This window comes from Haematobia irritans, chromosome 2 (genome assembly GCF_050003625.1).
Source record: "Haematobia irritans isolate KBUSLIRL chromosome 2, ASM5000362v1, whole genome shotgun sequence".
NCBI classification, from domain to species: Eukaryota; Metazoa; Arthropoda; class Insecta; order Diptera; family Muscidae; genus Haematobia; species Haematobia irritans.
Window position 1 is genome coordinate 101,661,385 of NC_134398.1, and position 12,751 is coordinate 101,674,135.

Genomic DNA, 12,751 nt, shown 5'->3' on the forward strand with positions numbered 1-12,751 from the left:
CCTCTCCAGGGTCTTAAGTAGGAATGATGACATGCTGATTGGTCGGAAATCCTTCGCACTCAATTGAGAGGCTTTTCCTGCTTTAGGTATGAAGACGACTTTTGTTTCACTCCACGTTTCTGGAATATATGCTAAGTTTACACATCGTTTATATATCACCGTCAACCAGGAGATAATTCTTTCAGCCACTGCTTGTAATTCCGCCGGAGTAATTCCATCATGTCCGGGGGATTTGAATGGTCCAAAGCTGTTTAAAGCCCATTTTATTCTAGATTCCGACACAATTTCCTCGATAGGAAATGATCGCTGAGCCTCTGTTTCACAGCAGGAACATGGTTCAACCGTCTGATTTCCAGGGAAGTGTGTGTCCAAAAGTACCTCCAACGTCTCCTCACTGGACGTTGTCCAATTTCCCTCCGATGTTTTAATGAAACCTTGAGCGGTGTTAGTGGATGCTAGTACCTTCCGTAGTCTGGAAGCCTCTGACGTATTCTCAATACTCCTACAGTAATCATCCCAAGAGTTTTGTTGAGACCTGCTCAGTTCTCGTTTATATGCTCTCAGATTCATCTTGTAAGTGTCCCAATCCTCCGGAGCTCTTGTGTACTTTGCTTTGTTAAAGAGCTTCCTGCAGGATTTCCTTATTACTTAACTCCGTAGTCCACCATGTCTGCCGATTTTTTCCCCTTGGCTTTCCTCTAGGGCAAGCAGCTTTCAGTGAAATGTTGAAGGCCTTAGTAATCCGCTCTACTGCGTGTTCGATAGCTTGCACAGTGCTCATATTTGTCTCCGGCATTTCCGGTATCATCAAATTGAACGATTCCCTATACCTATTCCAATCAGCTTTCCTAACATTTGGCGGAAATATGGTCTTTGAAGTACGAACAGCCAATCTGAAACTGATGTAGCGATGATCTGAGAAGCTATGTTCCCTCAAAACTTGTCACTAAAAAATCTATCATTCAGTTCCGGAGAGGTCAACGTGACGTCCAAAACCTCTTGCCTGTTTCTGGTGACGAAGGTTGGTGCATCTCCCTTATTGCAAACTACCAGGTTAGTACGCAAAATAAACTATTAGCGACTCTCCCCTTGCATTAGTATCACTACTTCCCCAAATACTATGATGTGCATTTGCATCTCATCTTTGTTTTTAGTAACTCCTCAACTAAGGTCTTAACGGCACAGGGTGGCATCTCCCTATCATGTCCCATGTAGACCGAAGATACCCAATATTTGTATATCTCTAGACTGGCTACGACAGTGTTTGCATTGCTCAATGAAGGAAGCAAAAACAAGTTTAGTTCGTTTTTAGCAATTATACATGCTCGATTTATATCGTTTCCTGTATTATGCAAAAGATTGAAACCCGGAATGCTTAATTCACAGATCTTGTTCTTATATATGTATGGTTCTTGAATAAGAACTATATCTATGTCTCCTTTCATCAGGAGAACTTTTAAGGCAGCACAAGCGGCCTTACAATGGTGAAGATTTATCTGGAGGAACCTTAGAACCATCCAAATTTTCAACCACCGTCACATCAGCCGCTTCAATTGAGTCATCAAGGGCTTCCTCTTCACAGATCTCGGTGACTCTCGCAACAATCCGCGGTTCAGCTTTGGTGAGGTTTGAGCCTGTAGAAACTTCCCGCATATGATTTTCGCCATAGTCTGCAGGTTTTATGTCTCCTTCGGCTTTGCTAGGAGATTTTTTCACTGCTGACTCTACAGGAGGCTTGTCCGTTTCGGAATCCTTTGGCTGATCGCTTTTGTATGCCTTCATATGGATATCATGAAAGCCATAATTTACACGTCCTTGGGTCTGGGCTAGATGTGGCAGCGACTCTATGTTTAATATAAACACCGCATGTCGTCTTGGTCCATCCACCTCATCCAAAGGACCAACCTTCCAATCGGCGGTTGGAAGATCTGGGTTACATTCTTTTAGTCTATCTAGTATTGATTCAGGATCAGGAGGGTTTGCCGGTATCCATGCATGTGCTCTAGGTTTAGCCGGTATGTCTTTTTTATCGACTAACTCCAAAGCAGCTCCTTCCCAAACTTCACCAATTAGCATCAATGCAGCTTTAAAGCAATCCATAGACGTCTGGTCCGCAAAAGCTATTAACTTATATCGTCCTTGATACCATCCAGCATCTTGCCGTCGAGGACTTGGTCCGGGAAACTTTTTTCGCACCTCTGAGTAGACACCAGACATCGCGTTCTCAATTTCCCCCCATTTTTGCCTAGGAATCATACCGTCCAATGCTCCTTTATTAAAAATAGCCATCACAAGGCTGTCTTTTGCAACTGAGGCAACGATCTTTGATGCCGTTTAGAGGATGGCAGCTCATCCGGTGATCGTTCCCTTTTTCCAGCTTAAAGAATTCCTTGAGCCCATTTTAAGGAATCGCTTTGCTTAGCCGACAACTTGCTTGGGTAGTGGAGGAGTCACTGAAAACAAAGACGAAACTCATTATGGGATGCGATGCGAATGCACATCATAGTATATGGGGAAGTAGTGATACTAATGCAAGGGGAGAGTCGCTAATAGAGTTTATTTTGCGTACTAATCTGGTTGTTTGCAACAAGGGAGATGCCCCAACCTTTGTCACTAAAAACAGGCAAGAGGGTTTGGACATCACCTTGGCCTCACAAGAACTGAATGAAATGATATCTGAGTGGCAGGTTTTAAGTGAACACAGCTTCTCAGATCATCGCTACATCAGTTTCAAATTTGATGTTCATACCACCAAGACCATATTTCCGCCAAATGTTAGAAAAGCTGACTGGAATAGGTATAGGGAATCGTTCAATATGATGATACCGGAAATAACAGAGACAAATATGAGAAATGTGCAAGATATCAAACACGCAGTGGAGCGGATTACTAAGGCCTTCAACATCTCACTGAAAGCTGCATGCCCTAGAGGGAAGCCAAAGGGGAAAAATCGACCACCATGGTGGTCTACGGAATTAAGTAATATGAGGAAATTCTGCAGGAAGCTCTTTAACAAGGCAAAGTCCACCAGAGCCCCTGAGGACTGGGACGCTTACAAGAAGAATCTGAGAGAATACAAGCAAGAACTGAGAAAGGCACAGCATAACTCTTGGAATGATTACTGCAGCAGTATTGAGAATACGTCCGAGGCTTCCTGACTACTGAAGGTTCTAGCATCCACCAACTCCGCTCCAGGTTTCATTAAAACATTCTATTTATAGCAACATTCCAAAGAAGAGGTGATAGAACTCCTCCTTGGGGAGTGCCTCTGTTCACATACTTTTGTATGTTTGCTTGTCCTAGTGTGGCTGAAATACGTCTCTTCATTAGCAGTTCGTCTAACAGCCTGAGTATACATGGATCAACATTCAGAGTTGTCAGTCCATTTAATATCGAGCTCGGATGGACATTGTTGAACGCCCCTTCGATGTCTAGAAACGCCACGATTGTGTATTCTTTGACAGATAGTGAGCTTTCAATAAAGCTGACTAGTTCATGTAGTGCGGTCTCAGTAGACCTGCCCTTCGAGTATGCATGCTGTCGTTTCGAGAACAAACTTGAATCGATGCTAGATCTAAGATAAATATCTATCATCCTCTCCAGAGTCTTAAGTAGGAATGAGGATAAGCTGATTGGTCGGAAATCCTTCGCCCTCGAGTGAGAGGCTTTTCCCGCTTTAGGTATGAAAACGACTTTTGTTTCCCTCCACTTTCCTGGGATATATGATAAGTTGATACATCCTTTATATATCGCCGACAACCAGGGGATAATTTTGTCAGTTACTGCTTGTAACTCCGCCGGAGTAATTCCATAAGGTCCGGGGGATTTGAATGGTCCAAAGCTATTTAGCGCCCATCTTATTCTAGTTTCCGATACAATTTCCTCGACAGGAAACGACCGCTGAGCAACTGTGGCACCGCCAGTACATGGTTCAACCGTCTGATTTCCAGGAAAATGTGTGTCCAATAGTACCTCCAGCGTCTCCTCACTGGACGTTGTCCAATTGCCCTCCGATGTTTTAATGAAACCTGGAGCGGAGTTGGTGGATGCTAGAACCTTCCGTAGTCTGGAAGCCTCGGACGTATTCTCAATACTGCTGCAGTAATCATTCCAAGAGTTATGCTGAGCCTTTCTCAGTTCTCGCTTGTATCCTCTCAGAATCTTCTTGTAAGCGTCCCAGTCCTCAGAAGCTCTGGTGGACTTTGCCTTGTTAAAGAGCTTCCTGCAGGATTTCCTCATATTACTTAATTCCGTAGACCACCATGGTGGTCGATGTTTCCCCCTTGGCTTTCCTCTAGGGCATGCAGCTTTCAGTGAGATGTTGAAGGCCTTAGTAATCCGCTTCACTGCGTATTCGATATCTTGCACAGTGCTCATATTTGTCTCTGGCATTTCCAGTATCATCATATTGAACGATTCCCTATACCTATTCCAGTCAGCTTTCCTAACATTTGGCGGAAATATGATCTTGGTGATATGAACATCAAATTTGAAACTGATGTAGCGATGATCTGAGAAGCTGTGTTCACTTAAAACCTGCCACTCAGATATCATTTCATTCAGTTCTTGCGAGGCCAAGGTGATGTCCAAAACCTCTTGCCTGTTTTTAGTGACAAAGGTTGGGGCATCTCCCTTATTGCAAACTACCAGATTAGTACGCAAAATAAACTCTATTAGCGACTCTCCCCTTGCATTAGTATCACTACTTCCCCATATACTATGATGTGCATTCGCATCGCATCCCATAATGAGTTTCGTCTTTGTTTTCCGTGACTCCTCCACTAAGGTCTTAACGGCATATGGAAGCATCTCCCTGTCATGTCCCATGTAGACCGAAGATACCCAATATTTGCATTTGGCTATTTCTAAACTTGCAACGACAGTGTCTGTATTGCACATTGAGGGAAGCTGAAACAAATTGAGCTCGTTTTTAGCAATTATACAGGCTCGATTTACATCATTACCAGTATACTGCAATAGTTTGAACCCCGGAGTACTTAATTCACATATTTTGTTTTTGTAAACATATGGTTCTTGAATAAGAATTATATCTATGTCCCCTTTCGTCAGGAGAACTTTTAAGGCAGCACATGCAGCCTTACAATGATGAAGATTTATCTGGAGGATCCGTAGGACCATCGAGATTTTCAACAACCGTCACATCAGCCGCTTCAATCGAGTCATCAAGAATGTCCTCTTCAGAGATATCGGTGACTCTCGCAATAACCATAGGTTCAACTTTGGTGAGTTCTGAGGCAGTAGAAGCCTCCTCACGCATACGGTATCTATCCATGTCTTCAAATGTCTTGGTATCCCCCTCGACTTCGCAAGAGGATCCGCTTACTTCTGATTCAGACAGAGGCTTGTCCATTTCTGAATCCTTTAGCTGATCGTTTTTATACACCTTCATTTGGATATAATGAAAGCCATAACATACACGGCCCTGGGACTTTGCTAGATGTGGCAAAGACTGAGTGTTCAATATAAACACTGCATGCCGTCTTGGCCCATCCACTTCATCCAAACGGCCAACCTTCCAATCAGCTGTTGGAAGATCTGGCTTGCATTGTTTCAGTCTATTTAAAATAGATTCAGGGTCAGGAGGGTTTGCAGGTATCCACGCATGTGCTCTTGGTCTAGCCGGTATGTCTTTCTTCTCGACTAACTCTAGAGCAGCTCCTTCCCAAACTTCACCAATTAGTATCAGAGCAGCTTTAAAACATTCTATAGACCTCTGGTCCTCAAATGCGACTAGCTTAAATCGTCCTTGATACCAACCAGCCTCTTGGTGTCGAGGATCTGGGCCGGGAAACTTTTCCAGCACCTGTGAGTAGACGCCAGACAAAGCATTTTCAATTTCCCCCCATTTTTGCTTTGGAACCATACCGTCCAATGCTCCTTTATTAATGATAGCCATCACAAGACTGTCTTTAGCAACTGAGGCAAACGATCGTTGATCCCTTTTGGAGGATGGCAGCTCATCCGGTGATCGTTCCCTTTTTCCAGCCTCAAGAATTCCTTGAGCCCATTTTAAGGAATCGCTTTGTTTAGCCGACAACGTGCTTCGGTCGACTGATCCTAATTTCTTTAGGATAAACAAAGCATTTCTGCGTTCTTTGAATCTCTTTCGTGAGGGATTACCTCCTTTTGATGCCGTTACCTTGGAAAAGGTCCGACTTGTCAAATTGTCGCCACCTGTCGACCCGTCTACAGGTCGACTAATTGGGCCTAACTCTTGGTCATTGCCCAAATCTATAACTCCAGTCGATACTCGTCCACTGGGCCCTGAAGTTAGCAACCCAGTGGATGTCTTTGAATTTCTCTGCATGGTGGCCTAATATCCCACCACACTTGAAATTCGTAGTAGGTACTTATTACGATGATTTTATCCGCTATTAAAAAAACACGTCCGTTCCGTTCGACGGTTGAAATAAGAATCAAAAAGCAACGGTAGCTTTGTACTCGTGCAAAAAAGCAATAGGAAAAAAGTGGGGACTAAAACCGAAAATTGTGCATTGGCTATACACGGCAGTGGTTAGACCTATAATGCTATATGGTGTTGTAGTCTGGTGGCCGGCACTTCAGAAACCGACTTGTTTAGATAAAGTTCAGCGTATGACGTGTTTGTGTATTTCAGGCGCATTCAGCAAGACTGGAACAAATTCCCTTAATGTCATGCTACATCTATTGCCTTTAGACATTTTGGCCAAACAGTCAGCTGCAACAACGGCTGTGCGGTTGCGCGAGCTATCGCTGTGGTCGGGAAAATTTACGGTCACAGTTCGGTCCTCAAAATAATGCCAGATGTGCCTAACGTAGTGGATTACACTTTGGCGAGTCCACTTTTCGACAAAATGTTTGAGACTCTAATCCCCAACAGTGAGGCGTGGTGCACACAGACCCCGGGGAATAAAGAATATATAGATTTCTACACTGCACAGTGGTCGGTGCTATATGGAGTTAGCGGCCAAAAATACTTCCAGTATAGGTATCATCGTGAAACTTCGGTCACGGCTTAATAATTATGTCACAACTATTTAATGATAAAATGGGATTGGTTGATGACGTTTTGGTATAGCCCCCCATATAGACCAATCTCCCGATTTTACTTCTTGGGCTTCTAGAAACTGTATTTTCTATCCGATTTGGCTGAAAATTGAAATCTAAAGGTATTTTAGGACCAAAAGTAGGTGAGCTGAAAATGATGTGTATCGGTCCATGTTTTGGTATAGCCCCCATATTGACCAATCTCCAAATCTTACTTCTTGGGCTTCTAGGAACCATAGTTTCTATCCGATTTCTCTGAAATTGGAAATCTAGAGGTATTTAAGGACACAAATAGGAGTGCCGAAAATGGCGTGTGTTTATATAGCCCTCATATAGACCGATATCCCGATTTTACTTCTTGGGCTTCTAGAAACCGTATTTTCTATCCGATTTTCCTTAAACTTCAAATACAGAGGTATTTTAGGACCACAAATAGGTGTGAAGAAATTATGGTTATAGGTTCATGCGTTGGTATAGCCCCCATATATACCGATCTTCCGATTTTATTTTTTGGGCTTCTAGAAAACGTACTTTCTAACCGATTTCCCTAAAATTTAAAATCTAGAATTATTTTAAGATCACAAACAGATGTAACGGAAATGAGGTGAATCAGCCCATGTGTTGGTATAGCCCACGTATTGACCGATCTCCCGATTTTACTCCAAGGGCAGAAGTTTTTATCTGATTTTCATTCGCCCTTCTTTCATTGATATATTTTGAACCTCTTAACTTATCACAGATCCAATTATATATACGTTTGTTCGTCATCCCAATACTTTGCATTCAAGTACAAACAACGATATAATCGGACATTTCTAGTTCGTCATCCCATTACTTTGCATTCAAGTACAAACAACGATATAATCGGACATTTCTAGCTCGAGGTATAATTTGTTTAGTGAAAAAAGTCAGAAAAACTAAAAATAACGGGATATCTCAAAAACGGTTTCATAAACATTTTTTAACCTTCATTTTCGAATTCAGCAGATCAAAATACATAAGAAAAGTTATCAAATGTACATTTTCAGTGTAAACTAGTGTTAACAAACACCACACAAAAATTCATATTTGGATATAAAAAAACAAGACCACTTCGGTATTAGGGAGATAACACAAAGGGGGCAAAAGAAAGCAGCTGATTTTTATCAATTTAGAATCTTGAAATATTAACTAATAAACCACAAAGAATCCCATTGGTGACTTAAGGGGGGGAATACTTTACTTTTTAAGAATATTTAGATTGTAGCTAGTTTAAGATATAGATAAGGTTGAATATTTTGTTCAATAAATTAGTGACTTACAACCACTCAACGCGTAAAGTATTATTTCTTTACATTTTGGTCCTTCGAGCCGGATTGAGTTTCCCCCTCCCGAGGTAAGAAACTCAAACGGTAAAATCCTACACACTTGTATTCATTTGGGAACCACGTTCTGTGTGCAGGAAATTTTAAAGTTTGAATGTTCTTTACTAAGGGGTAAAGAACAAACAAATATTGAAGGTTTGAGTGACTTACAACCTCTCAAACCTGTAGAGACTATTATTTCTTTACATTCTGTTAAGGAGTATTATAATTTCTTTACAATGGGTATTCTGAAAGAGAGATTGGCCAATTGGACAGAACATCGTAGTGTTTTAAATGAGTCCCAAGCAGGGTTTAGAAAGAATCGTCAGCCTTCGTTATAAAGAACGGAAGAAATCATATGCTTTCTTTGTCCACTTTAAGGCATTTGACAACGTATGCAGAAAGTCGCTTATATAAACTTCATCAATTAGGGATATCCTATAAATTCGTCAAGGTATTGGAGAATATTTACAGTAACACAGAATATGCCATTTGGCCTGGCGAAGAATTGTCTGAATACTTTGAGTATAATTCAGGAGTTAAAAAAGGGTTCTTGCTTTCTCCATTACTTTTCGCATAGTATATTAATGATTTACACGATTTCCTACAAGGAGGTATAAACATACACAATATGAACATAAGGATTTTATTATACGCAGATGATATTGTTATCCTCGCTGAAGACATATCTACCATACAATCAATGATTTCAAGACTTGAGAACTATTGCGGCTTGTGGAACTTAACAGTAAATATGGAAAAAATCGGAAATAAATAATAAATTTCGCAATGGAGGACGGTTAAGTGGAAATGAGGAGTGGTTTTATAAAGGAAATATAATAAAACATGTTGAAAAAATAACAGCCCAATCAAAAACAGCTATAAATGTTAGTTGGGCTAAACTAATAGAGAATAAAGAAATAAATTATCGTATGAAGTGGAAGCTATACCAAGCCGTATGTCAGGCAATCCAATTATACGCTACTCAAGTGTGGGGTTTTTCGTATTTTGAAGAAGTTGATAAATTGCAAAGGTATTTTCTAAAAAAGACTAAAACTACTGAGTTTCACCCCAAATTATGCACTTATACTGGAAACTGGCATTGAGAGAATAAAGAAATAAATTATCATATGCAGTGGAAGCTATACCATGCCGTATGTCAGGCAATCCAATTGTACGCTGCTCAAGTGTGGGGTTTGTCGTATTTTGAAGAAGTTGATAAATTGCAAAGGTATTTTCTAAAAAAGTCTCTAAAACTACCGAGTTTCACCCCAAATTATGCACTTATACTGGAAACTGGCATTGAGAATGTTAGAGACACATTTTCTACTGTACACAATTTATACTTTGCATAAATAATTTTATATCCACATGTATGCATTGGTTTGTTCGTATACATTTTTCTTTATATAAATTTTCTGTGAATTCAAGACCCGATATAGCGGCGAGTGTTTCAATTCTGGCACAAAAGGTCAGTTGTCCAACTCAAGAAGATTGGAATGAGTTGAAGCGAGTTTTGAAATACTTGAAGGGTACCAAAAACATCCTACGGCTAAGTAACACTACTGCTTCAAACAAAAATGTAATAATCGGTTATGCTGATGCAAATTGGGCAGAAGACAGAACCGACAGGAAATCTAATTCTGGGTTTATTTTCCAAATGAATGGTGGTTCTATCAACTGGTCATGTAAAAAGCAAACTTGCGTTTCCCTCTCATCAACTGAAGCAGAATACATATCTCTATCAGAAGCATGTAAAGAGGCAATTTGGCTAAGGACACTATTAAACGACATGATGCTAAAGCAAGATGAACCAACAAAAATTTTTGAAGATAACCAAAGTGTTTTGAGAATGATAAAAGCTCAGTAGCAGAACCAAACACATTGACACCAAAGTACATTTTGTCAAAGATCACGTCAAGAAAAAGCAAATTATATGTTCATATTGTCCAACAGAATCCATGATCGCGGATATGATGACCAAACCACTATCAGCTGTGAAGTTATCAAAATTCAGGAAGGAATCCGGAGTACAAATTGAGGAAGGGTGTTAGAGATATATTTTCTACTTTACACAATTTGTACTTTGAATAAATAATTTTATATCCACATGTATGCATTGATTTGTTCGTATACATTTTTCTTTATACAAATTTTCCAATCAATTTTTATTGTATTGAAATAAAGCTTCGTTGAAGATTGTTGTATAAATTGCTTGATCGCGTATTCTAATAGAGAATAGCCATCATTACACACTGAATCTTCATTTTCAATATATTCATAAAACACTGTACCAATTTGAAGATCATTGTTTACAAAAAAATAATGACAAAACTTTTGACACAGGAGAATGTGTTCTGGATGATAGATGTCAAAAATCTGGCCCAAAACATAAACTTGATGTGGCCAAATACAAACTATAGAAGCGAATGGGAATCTTGTTGTACAAATATAATAAAATATAAGCACATTGACGGGGTTCAAAGCAATTTGAGGCGGAAATCGCAAAGTTTTTCTAGGGTATATAAATACTTAGATCACACAAGAGAACAATATTATTTTACTGATCTATTTAATACTAAGCAAATTGGTTGGATTTTCCGAGCACGATCTGGACTTATAGCTTTTAATTCTACGGATTTTAGTAGAGAAGATGGGGACGAAAAAGGCACTTTATGCAATTTAAACGAGGAAGAGACAATATTTCATTTTTTGGGAGAATGCCCAATGTTAAGAGAATTCAGGGTTCGTACTTTTCAAATGCAAAGCTTAACACAATCAGAAATGGTTAACATCTTGAATGGAATCGGCGATCATGATGATTTTATGATATATCTTGTAAATAAAGAAATTGAATTGAATAGTATGCAACACTTTTTCCCAAACGAAATGTTTTGTTATTTATGCCCAACTAGGCAATCGTTTCTAATTTTCGAAATATGTGATGTGTGAACTAAAATCTAATTTGAAAATTTAAAAATAATTTTTTTTATTATTTCACATGAACGATTTAAACAATTAGTTTTCAACATATTTACACATTGTTTCTGATCAAACATGAATCTAGTATTCTCATTTATAAGTTGTATCATCTTGTTGTACTAGTTTCACAAATTATTAAATAAAATAAAAATAAATAAAGTATACAATCTTATATATCTTATAGATTTGGTTGGTGGCCCAGAATTTGCCATGTATTTAATTCCACCGTTAGAAAGTTTGGCAACGGTGGAAGAGACGGTTGTTCGCGATAAAGCGGTCGAGTCACTGCGAATGGTATCCGCTGAACATAGCGCACAAGATCTTGAAATTCATGTTATTCCGACTTTACAACGTTTGGTCTCTGGTGATTGGTTTACTTCACGTACGTCGGCTTGTGGATTATTTTCAGTTTGTTATCCAAGAGTTTCCCAGCCAATTAAAGCCGACTTACGATCAAATTATCGAAAATTATGCCAGGACGAAACTCCTATGGTTCGGCGTGCAGCCGCTAGTAAACTTGGAGAATTCGCTAAAGAAGTCGAAATAGAATATTTAAAGTCGGATATTATTCCAAATTTTGTTCAATTAGCCCAGGATGATCAGGTAAACCTATTGATGCTTACATGTCAGTACAACTCAACGCTTTTATTACTTGATTATTATAGGATTCCGTTCGTCTTCTTGCTGTTGAAGCCTGTGTTACCATTGCGCAACTGCTGACGCAAAAAGATATCGAGCTTGTTAGTATATTTAACTATTTAATTCTTTAGATAACTTGGTATTTAATTGTAGCTGGTGTTGCCAACGCTGCGACAATGTGCAAGCGACTCTTCTTGGAGAGTCCGTTATATGCTAGCGGAAAAATTTGTCGATCTGCAGAAGGCGGTAGGTCCGGAAATAACTAGAGTGGATTTGGTTCCCGTTTTCCAAGTAAGATTTGGTCCTACTAGTTTATTTCATATTTATGTACCATATTTAAATCCATCTAATAGTATTTGCTGAAGGATGCAGAAGCTGAAGTGAGAGCTGCGGTAGCCACGAAAATTAAAGACTTTTGCCTCAACATCGATAAAGCGAATCAAATGCATGTAATAATGACATCAATTCTGCCATATATTCGTGATTTGGTATCAGATCCGAGTTCTCACGTAAAATCAGCGCTAGCCTCTGTTATAATGGGGTTGAGTCCCATTCTAGGATCGTACAATACTGTTGAGCATCTGCTTCCGCTTTTCCTAATACAGCTAAAAGACGAATGTCCAGATGTACGATTGAATATAATATCAACTTTAGATTGTGTTAATGACGTCATTGGTATTCAACAACTTTCGCAAGTAACACATGAAATTATTATTATTTTCCATTACTACAGATCTTAG

At 39.5% G+C, this 12,751-nt stretch overlaps 1 protein-coding gene across 1 annotated transcript in view; it reads left to right on the top strand.

Annotated features, from left to right (window-relative positions):
• The window catches only part of LOC142225898 (serine/threonine-protein phosphatase PP2A 65 kDa regulatory subunit-like), a gene marked incomplete in the record, with an annotated part of 366,424 nt that overhangs the window by 289,483 nt on the left and 64,190 nt on the right, over positions 1–12,751 (top strand). Inside the window, 4 exon segments of the mRNA XM_075295757.1 lie at positions 11,557–11,975; positions 12,038–12,112; positions 12,165–12,302; positions 12,365–12,706. Coding sequence (XP_075151872.1) covers positions 11,557–11,975; positions 12,038–12,112; positions 12,165–12,302; positions 12,365–12,706 — 974 coding nt within the window.